Genomic DNA, 16194 nt, shown 5'->3' with positions numbered 1-16194 from the left:
TCGCATCGATTTCTTTGGGAACACGAAGGCGTCTTGACGTCGACGTCGACGTAATAGGCAGCATAACTAGAACATCTAACCTCGATCTTTTTCTCATAATACGTACGTACCTATTTTATTTTAGAGTTGAAAGAATAAAAAAAAAAAAAAAAAAAGAAAAAAGCAAAAAAGAAAATAAAGAATACAATCGTACGATCCTCTAATTTATCTTCTTCTATAACAGTACCGATCGAAAATGCGTAAGATAAAACGTTCTAAGATAAAAAATGAATTTGTTTTAATTAACGTAAGATAGTTAAAAAAAAAAAAAATGTCTTCGAAACGCGAAGAGAGATCTCGAATATTTCTGGGAAATTAGCTGCGCTTCTCACAGCGTTGAACGTCATCGACAGAAGTCGCACGAGTAGCACGCACAAGCAAGAAAAATCGATCGGAATGGCTCTACGAAAGAACAATTTTGCGAAATCTCGTTAGCTGATATCTCTTATTGAACTTTTCGATGAAATGAATAATCTTAAATATTTCTTTTTCCATAATTTCGAATAACAATTGAAATTAATTGAATTTTTGTGTCGAAAGAATTTTTCATTCATATTAAAATTAATATGATTTTCGAAAACATTAAACATACTTTCAAGAAATATATACTATTTTTCTTTCTAGAAACAGAAAAAATAATATTAAAAGAAAAAAGAAAAGACAATAAAAAAATAAAAATCAAAGCAAGACAGTCCAGATCAATTTTTGGTTTCATATATATATATATATCTTATATATATATATATATATATATATATATATATATATATATATATATAAGAAAGGATCGAAGAAAAGTAATAGCCCAATTCGATGGGGCAGGAAGCAGATCGATCTAGCGCGACTCAGCTTTCGGTTGGCAGCGCCACTCGCGCGAGAACGATATCAGACGGCGGTGGCTGTGACGGCGTCATAATAATAATCCGACGGTGGTATAACGGCGTCGTCGTCATCATCGTCAGCATTGTTGCCATCATCGTTGTAACCGTCGTCGTTGTCTAGCGTGTATACTTCGTTTTAATTTACGAACTAGTACCGACCTAGTAATGACCTAATTGTGACTTACTTCCGATTATTTGACCCCTAAATCCTTTGAGTAACCCAAATTTTACACGCGACATTTTGTCATAAAAAAATTAATACCTATATTATATCTCTGTTTCATTTCTTTATATAAAAGATAAAGAGAACGATAAAGAGCAACGATGAGTTCGAGGATCGATCTCCTCGAGATCACTTTTTTCTTTCTTTTCTTTGAAATCATAAAAGGCAGGGCGCCATCAAGGATGACGATGACTCACCTCGTCCTGCGCGCTTCTCGCCCCTGAATCCTGCTGTTGCCGAAGAAGAGTTGCAGCTTTCCTTGAGTTCCTTCAAATAGGTAGTGATCAAATGAAGAGATAGTGTAGTCGACGATAATAACGACGGCGATGATGAAGATAATGATGACCAAGAGAATTTCTCCTTCCCCTCTCGGATTTCCCTTCCGTTCGACCTTGACGACTACCGACCAAAAGACAAAGATGGAGATTCCCTTTATACTACTTCTCTCTTATTCTCTTTCTTTCTCTCTCTCTCTTCTCTCTCTCTTTTTCTTTCTCTCTCTCTCTCTTTCTTCCTTGCTTTATGTTTTCACGTATCAGAGAACGTACCGCGAACGAGACCGACGAGCCGAAACGTGTTCCCGTAAGCACCGCACGATCACTATTGGCTCGATCGCACGGCTTCGACCACGGACTGGTCAATGAAATGCGCGTCTATAGATGCGCGGTAAACACCGGATTGAACCGGTTACGAACCGTCTCTCGACATCTGTCCATTCATGCAAGAACTTCCTTTACTTTACTCGTACGATACTGTGCTACTTATTTCAAATATTAACGTCAATTCACTTCAATCCATTCATAGACAATATCGAACGAGCACAGTGCACAGATGTCGACATCTATGTTACGAACTTTTTGTTGATATTACAAGAGATTTAGATTTAAAAAATTTTTTATCGATCGAAGGTAAATCATGAAAATGAACATTTTATGATAACATTTTTTTATGTCATTGACGTGAAAACTAATTCATGCGATACCGAACCTTGTTTTTTTTTTTCTAATTAGTTATTTTATCGTGTTCTATAATGACGCGTATTTTTTATATATACATGTTTAAACACAATATTGTCGTTAATCGTATATATCACGGATTTGGCAATTTTTTACATTCGATTTTTTTTTTTTCAATAGAAACCACATGTAACGATTCGATAGAACAAGCGGTTGCCAGTAACATATATACCATAATAATGACGTTCAAACGCTTTGATTATTTATTGATCTTAGCTATGTTCAATTGTTCAAGCAAACAAAGGAAAGGCAAATTTGCAGAGAAAATAAAATATTGTAAAAAAAGAAAACAAATTGGAAGGAATGGGTGAACGTATAGTCAAAAACCAATGTAAATATTACAATCGATTGCTACCGATTCGGCAAAATTATCGATACGATTAGAACATATATTATTTGATCTTAAAATAAATAATTTAATAAAGTTTGATCTACGATCGGATGATCATTTATTGATTCATCCTACGACTGTCTTACCGACACTTTCTACATCTTTATCTCGATCGGTAAAGTCTCATAAAAAAGCATGATTCTTGTTGATTCGTTTTACAGGATTATTACAATATGATTAATTAGTCAGATACAGTGAGATTGATCTGGTCGAATCCAGTTAAAAGATGATAACATAAAACAAAGTAAATACATAAGGTAAATAGAAATTAATTGCTTTCTGTTATTTTTTCGTTAACATTGACCTAGAACGAAAATATTCGAGAACTACTTTTGGAAAATGTATTTTTCACATATTATTTGATTAATCCATTATCATTTATCTTACTGTCTAATATTTTTCCTTATTATCGTGGTTAGTCGAATATAAAAAGAACGTAACGATGGGAGTTCAGAAGTGTTCTCAAAATGGGATTTAAATAGAACGAGGTACTGTTTTATAGAATACGCTCAGGTACGAGTGAGCAAACAAGCAATAAAGAGAGCAGTAAATAGAGGTAACATTTTGGAAACGATGAGTACTCGGTTAAGGGTGCAACTAAGGATTTCTCTCTCTCTCTTTCTCTCTCTCTCTCTATCTCTCTCTTACACACTCTCTCTCTTTCTCTTTCTTATCCTCAGTTGCATCCTTCTTTAGAGTGCTTGCGTTCAAGCTGGCACGACACAAAGGTAAACGAGAATATCTCTTCTCCAAGCTACGACCAGCGTGTCTGAGGTAATCCTCCCCGGAGATTACCTGGACGCGAGCGTACCTTTATTTATGTTCGGTTAAAGGGATTTTAATACACGTCTAGCATCGTCAAGCGTAATAATTCAGAAGGACAGGCAAGACGTTAAAGGCGACATGGCACTAACCAATGAAGATGCCATCCTGCTGCTTGTTGGTTGTTAAGGAAAATTTGCATAGACGTAAAAGTGAAATAACACTTTCCCAAATCCGTCCAAGAAATTCGTCTACTCCTCTTTCAACAAGCTAATCTCCTTGACTACTTGACGGGTTCTACTCCGCTTTTTTCTCTGGATTATAACAGCTATTATCGACTTTAACTCTGACGAGTTTCGACAAAGTATTGTCGAGACACGAAGGAATATGTCTACTTGTCTATTTGTCTATCTGTCTGTCTACTTTCTTACTTGTCTTCTTTTTCTTAAACTTTCTTCCATCTTTCACGAACGAACGATACGATTTTCTCTTTCCTAAGAACTCTGACAATGAGATAAGTTCAAGAACGAAATGTAGTAGATATTCTTTTTGAAGTGAAACTTCTTTAGCCATGGTAGCGTAAGTTTGCTTGGGCGGAAAGAAAAGTGAAATGCTTCCCCCACTAAGAAGTCGAGAGTAAAAGGAGGGGGAAACATTCCTTCTCTCTCTCTCTCTCTCTCTCTCTCTCCCCTCTCTATTTCGTCACATCACTTGCTTGCGCAGTAGATACTATTCGTATTTGTATTGCAGACTGAATATTATACTTTTACGATATACTACACGTTAACAAGTGTTTTTCTTAAAGATTGTGATATTTTGTAAGTTTTAATATGTCAAAAGAAAGGACCACTGAACGTGTCCAAACGTTTCAAAAACGACAAAAGGCTAATAATAACACAAATAACGTTCAAAAAATGAATTGGAAAGAAAATAGGTGTAAATAGTTAGGAAGAAGACATTGAAGACGTGCGTTAAATAATCTTTAGCTATTTACACACAATTCAGGTATACTGTAGATAAGCTAAAATCCATTCTTAGTGCACTATTATGGATGATTCACAACATATAAGAATATCATCTACATGTAAAGATTCGTCTGCTATCTTGAATAATCAAATGTACATGACTTAGCTGTACTATTAATAAATGGAAATGCATCCATTGTTGTTAGAATAATACTCATAATTTAAAACTATTCATCGAGAATTTGAAAAATAATTTGTTAACAATAAGCTTGGTAAAGTTTGCTTTATTTATGATCGAATATAGATTAAATATATCAGTAACAATACTGTCAATCAATATAATCAATCCATTCTGAATTTAATGGAGAATAAAATCATATCAATTGCATAAAACTTCTACGTTTACTGCGTAAAACTTTTATGTTTACTATGTAAAACTTACTACGTTTACACTCAAAAACAGGAGAATTTCGTTCTTCAGAAACTTTATAAAATGACGATTATAGATACTGATGGATTATCTTATGATATTATACTCTTTCTCAACAAAATCTATATTATAACAAATAATGTGATTGTCGCAGATGATTTGGCAAATAGTACTTTAGGCACATTAGTTCATATTAAATATGATGATGATGGAGAGACGAAATGTGTTTAACTGTAGTTCTCAGTAGTTACTAATATTTCCAAATATTAAAGAAATATGAGGAAAAAAGCTCCTGCTTCCATTCAGGCAAATAATCTTTGTCGAACAACAATGTTTTTAAAAAGATGCATATATAATATTCTATTAAATATTAAAAAAACCATTATTGCCAAAAGGAATCAGTTGCTACTAGTTATTGGCTTAAACATCATCATTCACAAATGTCATGGAGATATTTTTAATATTTATAAATACAGCGAAACATTATCACAGCTACTAGTGTATGATTTATCAGGAGTTACGAACATCAACGAGATCTATGTCATAACAAGAAATGACAATTCAAAATTTAATGTCAATCGAAAATCAAATTCTACAGCTAGTTTAGATAATGACTTTCAAAGGTTGAATATTAATCGATTACAAACATTGAACGATCGTTTTAATCGATTTTATGATAAACAGAAGAGAACTTTCGCTTTGATTATTTAATTGTCAAAGTTTGTGGATTCGCTCTATGATGCTGGATGATTCAGTAATGCCACGATCTAACTTTTTGGATGATTCAGTAATGCAACAATTTAACTTCTTGCTATTATCAGAAATTTGTCTGAAGAATGAAATAATGATAAACATTTACAATTTTTACTGTATTGTATAATTTAAATGTTTAAATATAAGATCTGTTGGAATAAATATTTATATGTCTATTAATGCATGGGACAAACTTATAATACAGATATGAATTTAAAAAAAAAAAAATAATAATTCAGTATGTGTCCATTCCGTAGGAATTGATGATTTGTATATAGCTCAATATCGATCGGAAAATAGATTAACGATTCTCATGGCCACCATTTACGTATTGAAGAACAAAAATTATAAGATTATTCACGAAATCTCATCGGCATACGCCATTGAGGGTGCAAAACTGTTGATAAGAAATTTGAGCAAATTACCAATGATTCAACATCAATTTTGATTTAGAAGAAGCAGAATCATTCATGACATTCTTAGAGGAAAAATTCAATTTGAAATTAAATTTTAATAAGAATAAATCCATTACTAGATCGAGCATTAGAATTGATGCAGTATTTATTCAATATTTAGACATTTTACAATTAAGGATATTTATATCTTATTTTAATTATCATAAGTCAATAATTTCATTTTTAGAGTATAAATAGTGATTGATGAATAACGAATAAAACATTTAATTTAATTACTTTATTTATATTACTGACCCCTAAATCCTGACATTTCGTATCCTGAAATTTATTCACATTAAGAAAAATTAATGGTTTTGATATGTAAAAAAAAAAAAATGATAAAAAGTTTTACTTCTAACGCGCGAGAGTTCTATGCACCAAATTTTCCTCTGTTCTCTCTCTCTCTCTCTCTCTCTCTCTCTCTCTCTCTTTCTACTTACTTAAACGTACGCGAGTACCTATAAATTTCATTTCGGGGAGCACGGTATTAAAATTCCACGTATGTATGCACTCATGTACGTCACCCACTTCCCCATAAATCTCAAGCGGCGATAAGAGGGCGAACGCAATCGATAAGAGCAAACCTCACACGAACCATCTCTCAAGTAATACTTGCTACTCCAGCATATACATTTCCGCATAGGTTCAGCATGAGTCGTCGACCTTCGATGCGGTTCGATTATTTTTCTACTGTAAGAATCACGATTGTGTTCCCTTCTTTCCTTTTTTGCCAATTTATTGCTTTCTCGTTTTGAAGCAGCTATCTCTCTAACCTCTCCTCGTTATCTATAACACTTTATATTAAACGAAGAAAAAGAATATATCGAACGAAGAGAATAATAAAAAAAGAAAAAGAAAACAAACAAAATTAAATGGCTTCGTTTCCGTTTAATGAACTTGCCTCGTAGACGATATTTTTAGCAATTAACTTCAAAGTAAATAAGAGTGAAAATGATCGAAACGCGATATGGCTGTATCCCTTCACTATGAAGTGCTTTCTCTTTAGTTATCAGTCTGCGGCATTTCGTGTAATTATTTCAACCTAATGGGAAGGGCTGCCGTTCGGTTAGATATCACAGAAAGCTAAGATTACCTTCGTTTGGGGAATATGCAATAATTAGGTGCGATGGTAGTAAGAACAGTGTGTGCATTATGACGTCCTTAGTTACTATAAGGGGTAGAACGTAGAAGGACGATGAGAATATCTATACTTAGCCCAGTTTCATGCAATTAAGATTAATTACATCTGAGACAACGTCGACAGATTTGCAATTCTCTTGGATATGTTCGATGAACAAACAGTAAAATGTACATTTTTATGAGAGTCAAATTAATTTTTTTATTGAATTTAATAACCATCTTTATCATTTTTCATTAAATAAAAGTATGAAACAACATATTATTTTTGTCTACTATATGTATATAATTTTTTTATCAAAATAACTAATGTTTATCTTGTTTGTTAGTTATTATTAGTTAAAGCCATAACAATATAAATGAAGAAAAATTTTTAGAAAACTACCATCGATAGCTGAAAAAATATTTTTTTTTTATATATTTCAAACATAAACTATGAGAATACTGCTATAATTATTTTTATCTTCTTACAAAAATAATTTAATTCTTTCCAACTTTTACTTGAGTACTTTTTGTTAAGAAAAAGCATACTTTCTTTGATATTAATAAAAATTTAAAAATTAATAAAAATAATGAAAACTTCAAAAATTGTTTAAGAGTAAGAAAACTTTAATTCCTGTTTATAGAAAATCTTTTGTTCAGAATTAAATTTCTAACAAAATATTAAAATCTGGTCGGAACGTTTTGGTTCACTTTGTACATATGTTATTATAAATAGTCAAAAATTATTGAATTGTATTTAAACAAATTATTATTTCTTTATATTTATCACTTCCTAATGACATATACTATCCTTGTGAAAACTTGGATATTTCGGTAACCTGCATAAATTTCTTCACGTTCAGCGATCGAGAGAAGGCGATGATTTCCGATCCTTGTATGAAGAGATATAAAGTAACTCTCAGAGGTAGAACGTGCAAGAGCACAAGGATGTAGATTCAGTATTTCCGGTCAAAGAGCACCGGTTTATGGTATCATGATCGATAGGGAAACATCCAAGGGAGGTATGGAAGTAGAAAAAGAAGAAGAAGCAAAGGAAGATGAAAGATGCGACGGATGTGAGCGAAGATGTAAAAGAAACGAAGCAAGACGAGATGCGTTTCGAGATCCTTTTACGAGACTTGGTTATGCGAGGCGCGAGCGAACACGAACGCGAAACGAGCGAAAGCAAGACGAGTTATACCTGAAGGCTTCTTTCCTTCCTTCCTTCCTTTCTTCCCTTCCTCCCTCCCACCCTCCTACTCTTCCACTCCTCACCTTTACAATCTTCATCCCGAAACGATATGTATGTACATACATACATACATACATACATACATACACACACACACACACACACACACACACACGCGCGCGCGCGCGCGCGCGCACACACACACACACACACATATATATATATATATATACGATATTTCTCTAGCAAGTATATCCATCATAAAAATGTATATTTATGCGTACTTCCGTTGCCCTGCAACAAGAATATACATATATTGTTACGACATGCCAACTCTCTTCTCTCTTTCTCTCTCTCTCTCTCTCTCTCTCTCTCTTTCTCTTTCTTTTTCTCTCTAAGGTCTCAGTTACCTTAAACTTGCTCCTGCCATGGGATACTCATGGAATACGAAAGATGCTCTGCGATCGTGCTATAAGCGTATCCCGTTCTTCTTCTACATTTTCCTCTTCACTACACCTTGGTATTGTTCAAATCGCACGATCTAAACTACCTTTTTTTGTTCTTAAATGACATTTCCTTTAAGAAATGTTACTCCTTTGTCGACCGCACGTATATAATAACGAGAAAACATATTACTCGAGGAATCCAAATGTTATACTAGTCTCGTTCATGCAAATCGAGCTCATGGCTCGTGGTCAAACGCGGCGAAATTTTAATTCAACGTTTTGCGAGATTGCCCTTAACACGAAAGTTTGTCTCCGCATGGAGACTCATCTAGGTAGATACGTATGTAGGTTGCTTGGTAGATATGTGTATATATGTATGTATGTATGTATATATGTATATGTATACGTATGTTGCCGCTACTTGCGAAACGTCGTGTGCTACGCGGAGAAGCAGAACTGGCTGGCAGACACGTGAAACCACTCAAAATGGTAATACGAAAGTTCAAAGACTTTCTCGTGGCTGTTCGCGCTATGATAATTTTGGACCCTCCGATACACATGTGTGTTTTATAATACAGACGAGTAACTGTAAGAACACGTTCTCTGGACTTTCCTCCTGAGGTATCTCGATTTAATGAATTTTTTTCCATTGAATAAATAATGCTCCTTAAAATGAATATTTAATCTAGAAAATTTTATGAAAATGAAAACAAATTTGAAATAATTCAATCGATGAAAGTAATCTAATTATTGAAACAAAAAATACTTTTAAATTTATCGTATAGTTAGCAGAATTTAATTATTTTTAGAAGTATAAGTGACACGCTACAAATTTTCAATTTTAAATATACACATGAGAACGTTTATATTATATATCACTTGTGATTACATTCATTTAATTATTTCTAATATTATTGATGTTCCCTTTAATCGAGCAACGTAAGTTTTTAATTATATTTACTTCATTTAAATACATTGATCGATTCATCCAATTACCATGCCTTTCATTTTAAATCTTCTCATTTTGCCATAAATTTTTGATAAACATTCTAACTAAGAAATTCATCTAAAGTAAAGAAAACAATCCAGATATACTTTTCGTTAGTAGGATTAAAAATATATCTGTAGAATCTCATTGACAATGTGTAAAAGATACAACAACGACGCATGAAGGTCTACTTTGATCAAGCCGTGAACGTTTCGACTAACTTTCCAGAAATGTTGCTGCTGAAAGCAGTTGGAAAACTTTCGACCGCAAGGACACCGAGAACTACATATACTGGCAGAGAACAGAACGAAATAGAAGCACGTTATCGTCATTTGTATCCTCTCGCGATGCTCGCATAAATATTAGATAGATACCGAAATACACGCGTGTTCACCCGTACATATATCATATCTATAGTTTGCGAGACAACGGACCAAATTGCGTATTAATATTAAACGTTCAGAAAACTGTGGATATATATATATACATACATATATATATATATATATGTATGTATCACATATGCACCAAGACGTCTGATAACAACAAAAACAACAACAACAACAATAATAATAATAATAATAATAATAATAATAATAATAATAATAATAATAATAATAATAATAATAATAATAATAATAATAATAATAATAATAATAATAATAATAATAATAATAATAATAATAATAATAATAATAATAATAATAATAATAATAATAATAATAATAATATCAATAACATGACAATGCTCTCGCCTGAAATGATTCATACGGATATGATATAATAGATAAATGATATAACGAGCTGAATTCTACGTAACAAATCTAATTCTGAACGTTCAATTACTAATTCCAAATTATTGTGCGAATTAAGTATCATCCTTGATTAGCAATTGTATATACGTTCGTGAAAACGATCAAAGGGGTGAATTTTCTACGATCGTTTGGTCGTTTCGAAGGTACTCTTAGGGAATTTATCGTATCTCGCCGACGGGTACTTGCATTCTTCTCTCGAAAATCCCAAGAGCGTCGCTTGACCTTTCGGTTAACGAAAAACACGGGGGCAATAAGAAAATCGATTCGTAGAAAAAAGAAAAGAAAAGAAAAGCAAAAGATAGAGAGAGTCGATCGGGAATCGACTGTACGATTTTTTTTTTCTACTCTTTCTCCTTCGATTTTCCACGTACATAAGTAATTAATGAAAAGTAAAATAAAAAAAGAAAGCTTTCACAATAAAAATAAAATATCTATTTGATCACGATTACCAGAAAATAAATAAAAGAAATAAAACGATAAGTAAAACTTGGCGAAAATTTAAAAAGTTCAAATGTAAATAAAAAAAAAAAAAAAAAAAAAAAAAAGAATTTGTTGAATATTTTTGATAAATTATTACGCGTAAAATTCATGAGAATGACAACTAAGTACGATTGTTTGAAGAATCCTTTTGATAAATTTCTCGAAGAAAAGATGTCGACTTCTAGACGACGAATGAGTTCTGTTGAGTTTAAAGAAAGGAATCAACTGTGAAGAAGGAGAAGATAAGAGGCAAGAAGAAGAGACGACGGAAATCGTGAGGAAATTACGACGGCTTTTAAAAGGACGCGTTTTCGCATAAATAATTCATCGAGCACGCGATCCCAAGTCTGTACGATAGGGAAGAAGAGGAGGTAAGGGGAAGGGAACCAACTTCTTCCTCTGTGCTTCTCCTTCGAACAACTCGATGCAACACGACGACGCGACGTCTCATACAGCTTGGCGCTTTCCGCGAAGCTCTTCGCGCGGTTTCTACCCGCGAGGCAAATCCTCCTAGTAAAGTTTGGAATTTGTACGCACAATTATGTAAATGCTGGAAGATTCTCTCTCTCTCTCTCTCTCTCTTTCTTTCTCTCTCTCTCTCTCTCTCTCTTTCTCTATCTCTCTCGTATGATTTAAACTACTTATAAAAGTCTACGAAAGCTCGCTTTCGTTAGTGACTCGCAACTTTTTGTAGATTCGTAAAAGACAAAGAAAAAGGAAATGGCTCGATTTCATGTAATCTTGACAAATCGAGCGAACAGCTCGATCACCAGCGTAACTGAATAAATATACGGAATCGTGAAGGATAAAACGATAGAAAAGAAAAATAGTCTGAAGCTTGAAGGAATTTTCGAGATTAACTCCGACGAGAGAACAACTTCGATTGAAATTAATAGTGCCGATTGATAGCAACATTCAATTTATACTAATTTTTACTGTCTTTCCGTCTATCTACGAACAAAGAAAAAAAAGATCTGATTCAAGTCGGATTTGTAATCCTATACGAATTGATAAGGTGTGGAAGTGAAAAGAGTTTTCTACATTTACGATCGTCCTGCATTTCACAGAAAAATCGATTCACAAGAATACGTAGATACGTATCTGTTCATTCGAGGAACAAAGTCGGTGCAAATTTTATCACTGAGAAAGTAGACACGAAACGTAGACATGAAACATAGAGAAGTGAAAAAAAAAAAAAAAGGAAAAGGAGAAGGATCCCCGGACTTTGCGGCTTTACTTAAGGATTCTATTTGTAGTAAATATTTAATGACAGAACCGATGGAATTTGCTGATCAATGTAAACCCTCTTTCGGATCGTCCGACTACCAAACGGAGCTTACTTGCTGTGGACCAAATTTCCTCCTGCTCTTTGACAGACTAACCTGTGAGAGGCACAAGAATAACTTGACTTTTGACTACTACTTTTCATTTTATTTTTTCTACTTCGATCGATGCCTTTCTCTATTCGAATAAAAATCGAGATAAGATGGATAATCAGTAAGAGAGAGAGAGAGAGAAAGAGAGAGAAAGAAAGAGTGAGAGAGAGAGAGAGAGATTTGTCACGTCGCGTGGAACGATCGTGGCTGCTTTTGATATTACGACCCAGTTGGCATCCATCCGTGGAATTTATTGGCGTTTCGATGAAACCGTCTGACCATTTTCATTTCCATTCAAAATCTGCGTTTCCCCTCTCATTCACACGTACTTCAAGTAAACATTAGTTTGATAAGAGTGAAGACGATTAAAAAAAGGGGAAAGAATGAATTGTAACCGATTCTAAAAAAATATTTTTTATATATACATATATACAAACACTGCTAATATTATTATAATTTATTGTAAATAAAATATTTTGCGATTAAAATTTTTCTTCACTAATTTTATCACTTTGTTATGAATGAAATATACATTTTGTTGTAATAAAATCTTTACTTGTTTATACAACTCAGTATTTGGCAAGTGAATTGAAAAAAGAAAAAACTATGAACGAAAACAACATTAATAGTTTAAGACGATGTTATAAATGATTAAATTTTTATATCAAATAAATATTTTTCTCGGTAATGATGCTACAAATGGAAGAATAAAAAAAAAAGTCGTTATCCTTATTTCTTTATTTATTATAGTCGATCATTTCCGATACGTTCCGTTTAATTATAAGTATGCAGAGAAAAAGGAAGTAATTACAGAAAATAAAGTCTTCTAGAGTATAATTGACGATACGAAGAAGACAAGGTAACGATTTGTCATTTTGAACGGACAGTTACGAGTTAGAGTTTCCGTCGAATTTTAAAAGCATGCAGACTCATCATGGTCTAGCTCGCGTTCGATCTAGCTAGCTTCGCCCTCGATGCGAACGCTTACGTTTACTCGCGTACGTTTACTCGCGTACGTTTTCTCACACCTGCATCTTCTTAGTCTTTCAAAGGTATAGATATTCCTTATACTAACGATAAAATACGACCCAGAAAGAAATGGCGCACACGTGCACGTTCCAGGGCGAGCCGCCGATGCCGTGCTACGAATTTCTTGGCCCAACTAGCTTTTTTCTTTTTTTCAATGTGAACGAGAAATTCAGCGTGAACGTCGAGGCATAGACGCGACTCGCCTTCTAATGCATTTTCGACCTTCCAAAAGGTCGGCTTTACCTCCTCCTATCTTTACACCGATCTTTTATCTTCTTGATCCTACCAAATTTCAAATGTATTATCTATATCAACGTATCTATATAATTTGTAAAATTTTCAAAGAATCTTTAAATTTTTATATATAGATATAATTAATTTATATAGATAACTCTTAAATACGTACTCATTTATCTACACACGTATATATATATATATATATACACACACACACACAAACACACACACACACGCACATATATATATACCGACTTCTGACAGCGTACTAACTAGTAAAAGAAATTTTCCTTTTCATAACAGAATAGATAAGATCAATATATTACAATCTACATATATGTATAATTGTATTATATTATATTATAAGATGATCGTATTATATTACTTAAAAGTTATCTATAATAAAAAGTAATTAAAAGTTATCTTAAAAGTAATCGATAATTATCTCATTGTAAAGAACATTTCACTTGTGAATAGATTAGTATAACATTAAACATAATATAATTGATTTAATCGATGATATATTATGATCTCATATTTATTCGAAGGTAGCATTCTATTATCGGAATCTTTGGAAATCTAGCTCTCGATCGTATGATCTCGATAATGAATTAAACTGCGCGCTAAGAGAGCAAAGCCTTGTAGTTGAGTTAATGAAATTAAATCGTTAATTAACGAACGGCATGTACGCGATTGGCAGAACGTATTGTCAAAGTGTCTCGTTAAACGTTGGTCTACCGAATGGCCAGATAATTGGCAATCGTATTATTGTGTTCGTGATTACGTGACGTTACGCTACCACAGATTGTAAAGATCGTGTATCAATGAGAGTCGATCATCGAACGTTTTCGAATCATTTAATTTTTCTTAATGAGTGTTCGAAATATTTAAATAAACAATAAGGTGTACCTGGGATATTTTTCAACATTTAGCATCTTCGAAGTATCCAAAATAGAGTCCCGTTTCTTCAACTGGATCGTTTCAAACGGTGAAGCCGAACTCGTTGATGTTGTAATAGGACCGTCGTACGAAAAAGCATATTCTTCGGTATGACACCATACTCTTGGTTTCCGAACCTCGTGCATTTTTTCTTGATAGTTCGATTAACTCAAAGCGAGCAATATGTGAAACGTTTAGAATCTCGATTACGACTGAATAATTTGCTGGTACGAACGAACGTAAATACGTCGAAGAACTATAGTATCACGAAACGATTACAATCGTAAAAGGGAGGAACTCGATCGCAGAGCGATCATTCGTTACGCTAAACTGATCGCAAATGAGGGTCTCCTGGTACTGACGAGGCATTAATGTTGGCACGAGCAAGATTGAAAACAGGTTTTAAAAGTCAGTCTGACTTTCAAAGAAACTTCGTTTGATGAATCCGAAAAGAAAGGAAGAATAAAATTCCAGGAGTGAACGATAAAGTTAGCGAAAAAAGACGCGTTTGCTTTCTCGACCGTTAGATCACTCCAACGAATCCTTTCCACTTCTTATTTAAAGTCTTCGAGTAAGTGAAAGGAAAACTTTCCGTCATGTTCTTGCAGTTGGACGATGTACTTTGACCGCCTTAAAGTAGTGTGTGTATGCATTCGAATGGAATTTCATTTCATTAGAATATGCATTATAGCATTATTGCTCAATCGTACGATGATGATCGATGAAAAATGAGTATTTCCTTATCTTTGTTCGAGGAATTCTTACAACATTAGCGTAATTTCTTTTTAAGTTTACTACTATGTATTCTTGTTTGTTTTTTTTTTTTTTTTTTTTTATGATTATTCTTGTCTTTTAAGGCTCGTTTTTCATTTCAAAAATATATTGGAAGAATTGGCGAATCTGAAGGTGAGAATATCTTGACTCTGAATAAGTAAAGAGATAGCTAGCGGGCTCTCGTGATGTTGATATCGAACCAAGAGAATTGCACATTTCTGAATGGCATGCTAAGAGGAGTTCTAAAGGAGCTAAACGAATCGAGAGAATGAACTGAAATGCTCTCTACAATATTCTCTGTATCGAAGATATCTTCTTAAGGGTGATATATACGACGTAACTGAATCAGAATATAAAGCAAGCGATGATGTATCTCTTTGAATATGAAAACGAGATAATTCATTATGTTCTCTTATAATTAATTGTCCGATCCTTTCTTTATCTTACAATTTTCCAAAAACATATTGAATTATTGATCTTGTAAATTTTTGGCAATTTTTGACAATATACTGATTAATAGAAAACAGTTTTAATTTATAGTTTTAATAAGTATAATTTTTTTATTTCTTTAAAGAGATAAGATAAGACAAGTAACATAAATAAAGTAAAATTGATCGATACAATCAATTCCTTATAATTTACATAATCACGTTATTTCAGTTTCTAGAAGATAATTATTTTCTAGAAGATAATCATTTTCAAGAAGATAATCATTTTCTAGAAGATAATCATTTTCTATGAAGTTTATATTTTAATTTCAACTGAAATGTATTTATACAATGAATAAATATATACGTAACTAATCGAAATCGTTTCAGTGTATCGAGAAGGTTTCCAAGTGTCCCTCCCAATGATCGTTCTCGTATTCACCTTCCTTTCCTGTC

The 16194-nt window shown here is 33.1% G+C and overlaps 1 protein-coding gene across 13 annotated transcripts in view; it reads right to left on the bottom strand.

Moving 5' to 3' along the window:
* The window catches only part of MESK2 (misexpression suppressor of KSR 2), a 62465-nt gene that overhangs the window by 18607 nt on the left and 27664 nt on the right, over positions 1–16194 (bottom strand). For 3 of the 13 annotated variants that reach the window (XM_085663578.1, XM_035878226.2, XM_085663595.1), the window contains exons 1-2: positions 14507–14653; positions 1341–1542 (exon numbers count right to left, since the gene is read on the bottom strand). The exons of 2 other annotated variants lie outside the window; for them this stretch is intronic. In XM_085663578.1, coding sequence (XP_085519704.1) covers positions 1341–1542; positions 14507–14525 — 221 coding nt within the window. In that variant the 5' untranslated portion in view covers positions 14526–14653. Of the gene's footprint in view, positions 1–1340; positions 1790–14506; positions 15024–16194 lie in introns of those variants that run through there. 8 more of the 13 variants (XM_035878235.2, XM_085663593.1, XM_085663599.1 and 5 more) reach the window with 6 other exon arrangements.

Source organism: Vespa mandarinia, chromosome 1 (assembly GCF_050613455.1).
Source record: "Vespa mandarinia isolate Hongniang chromosome 1, ASM5061345v1, whole genome shotgun sequence".
NCBI lineage: Eukaryota > Metazoa > Arthropoda > Insecta > Hymenoptera > Vespidae > Vespa > Vespa mandarinia.
The sequence above is the reverse complement of the archived record's forward strand: the minus strand, read 5'-3'. Positions and strand labels throughout refer to the sequence as shown.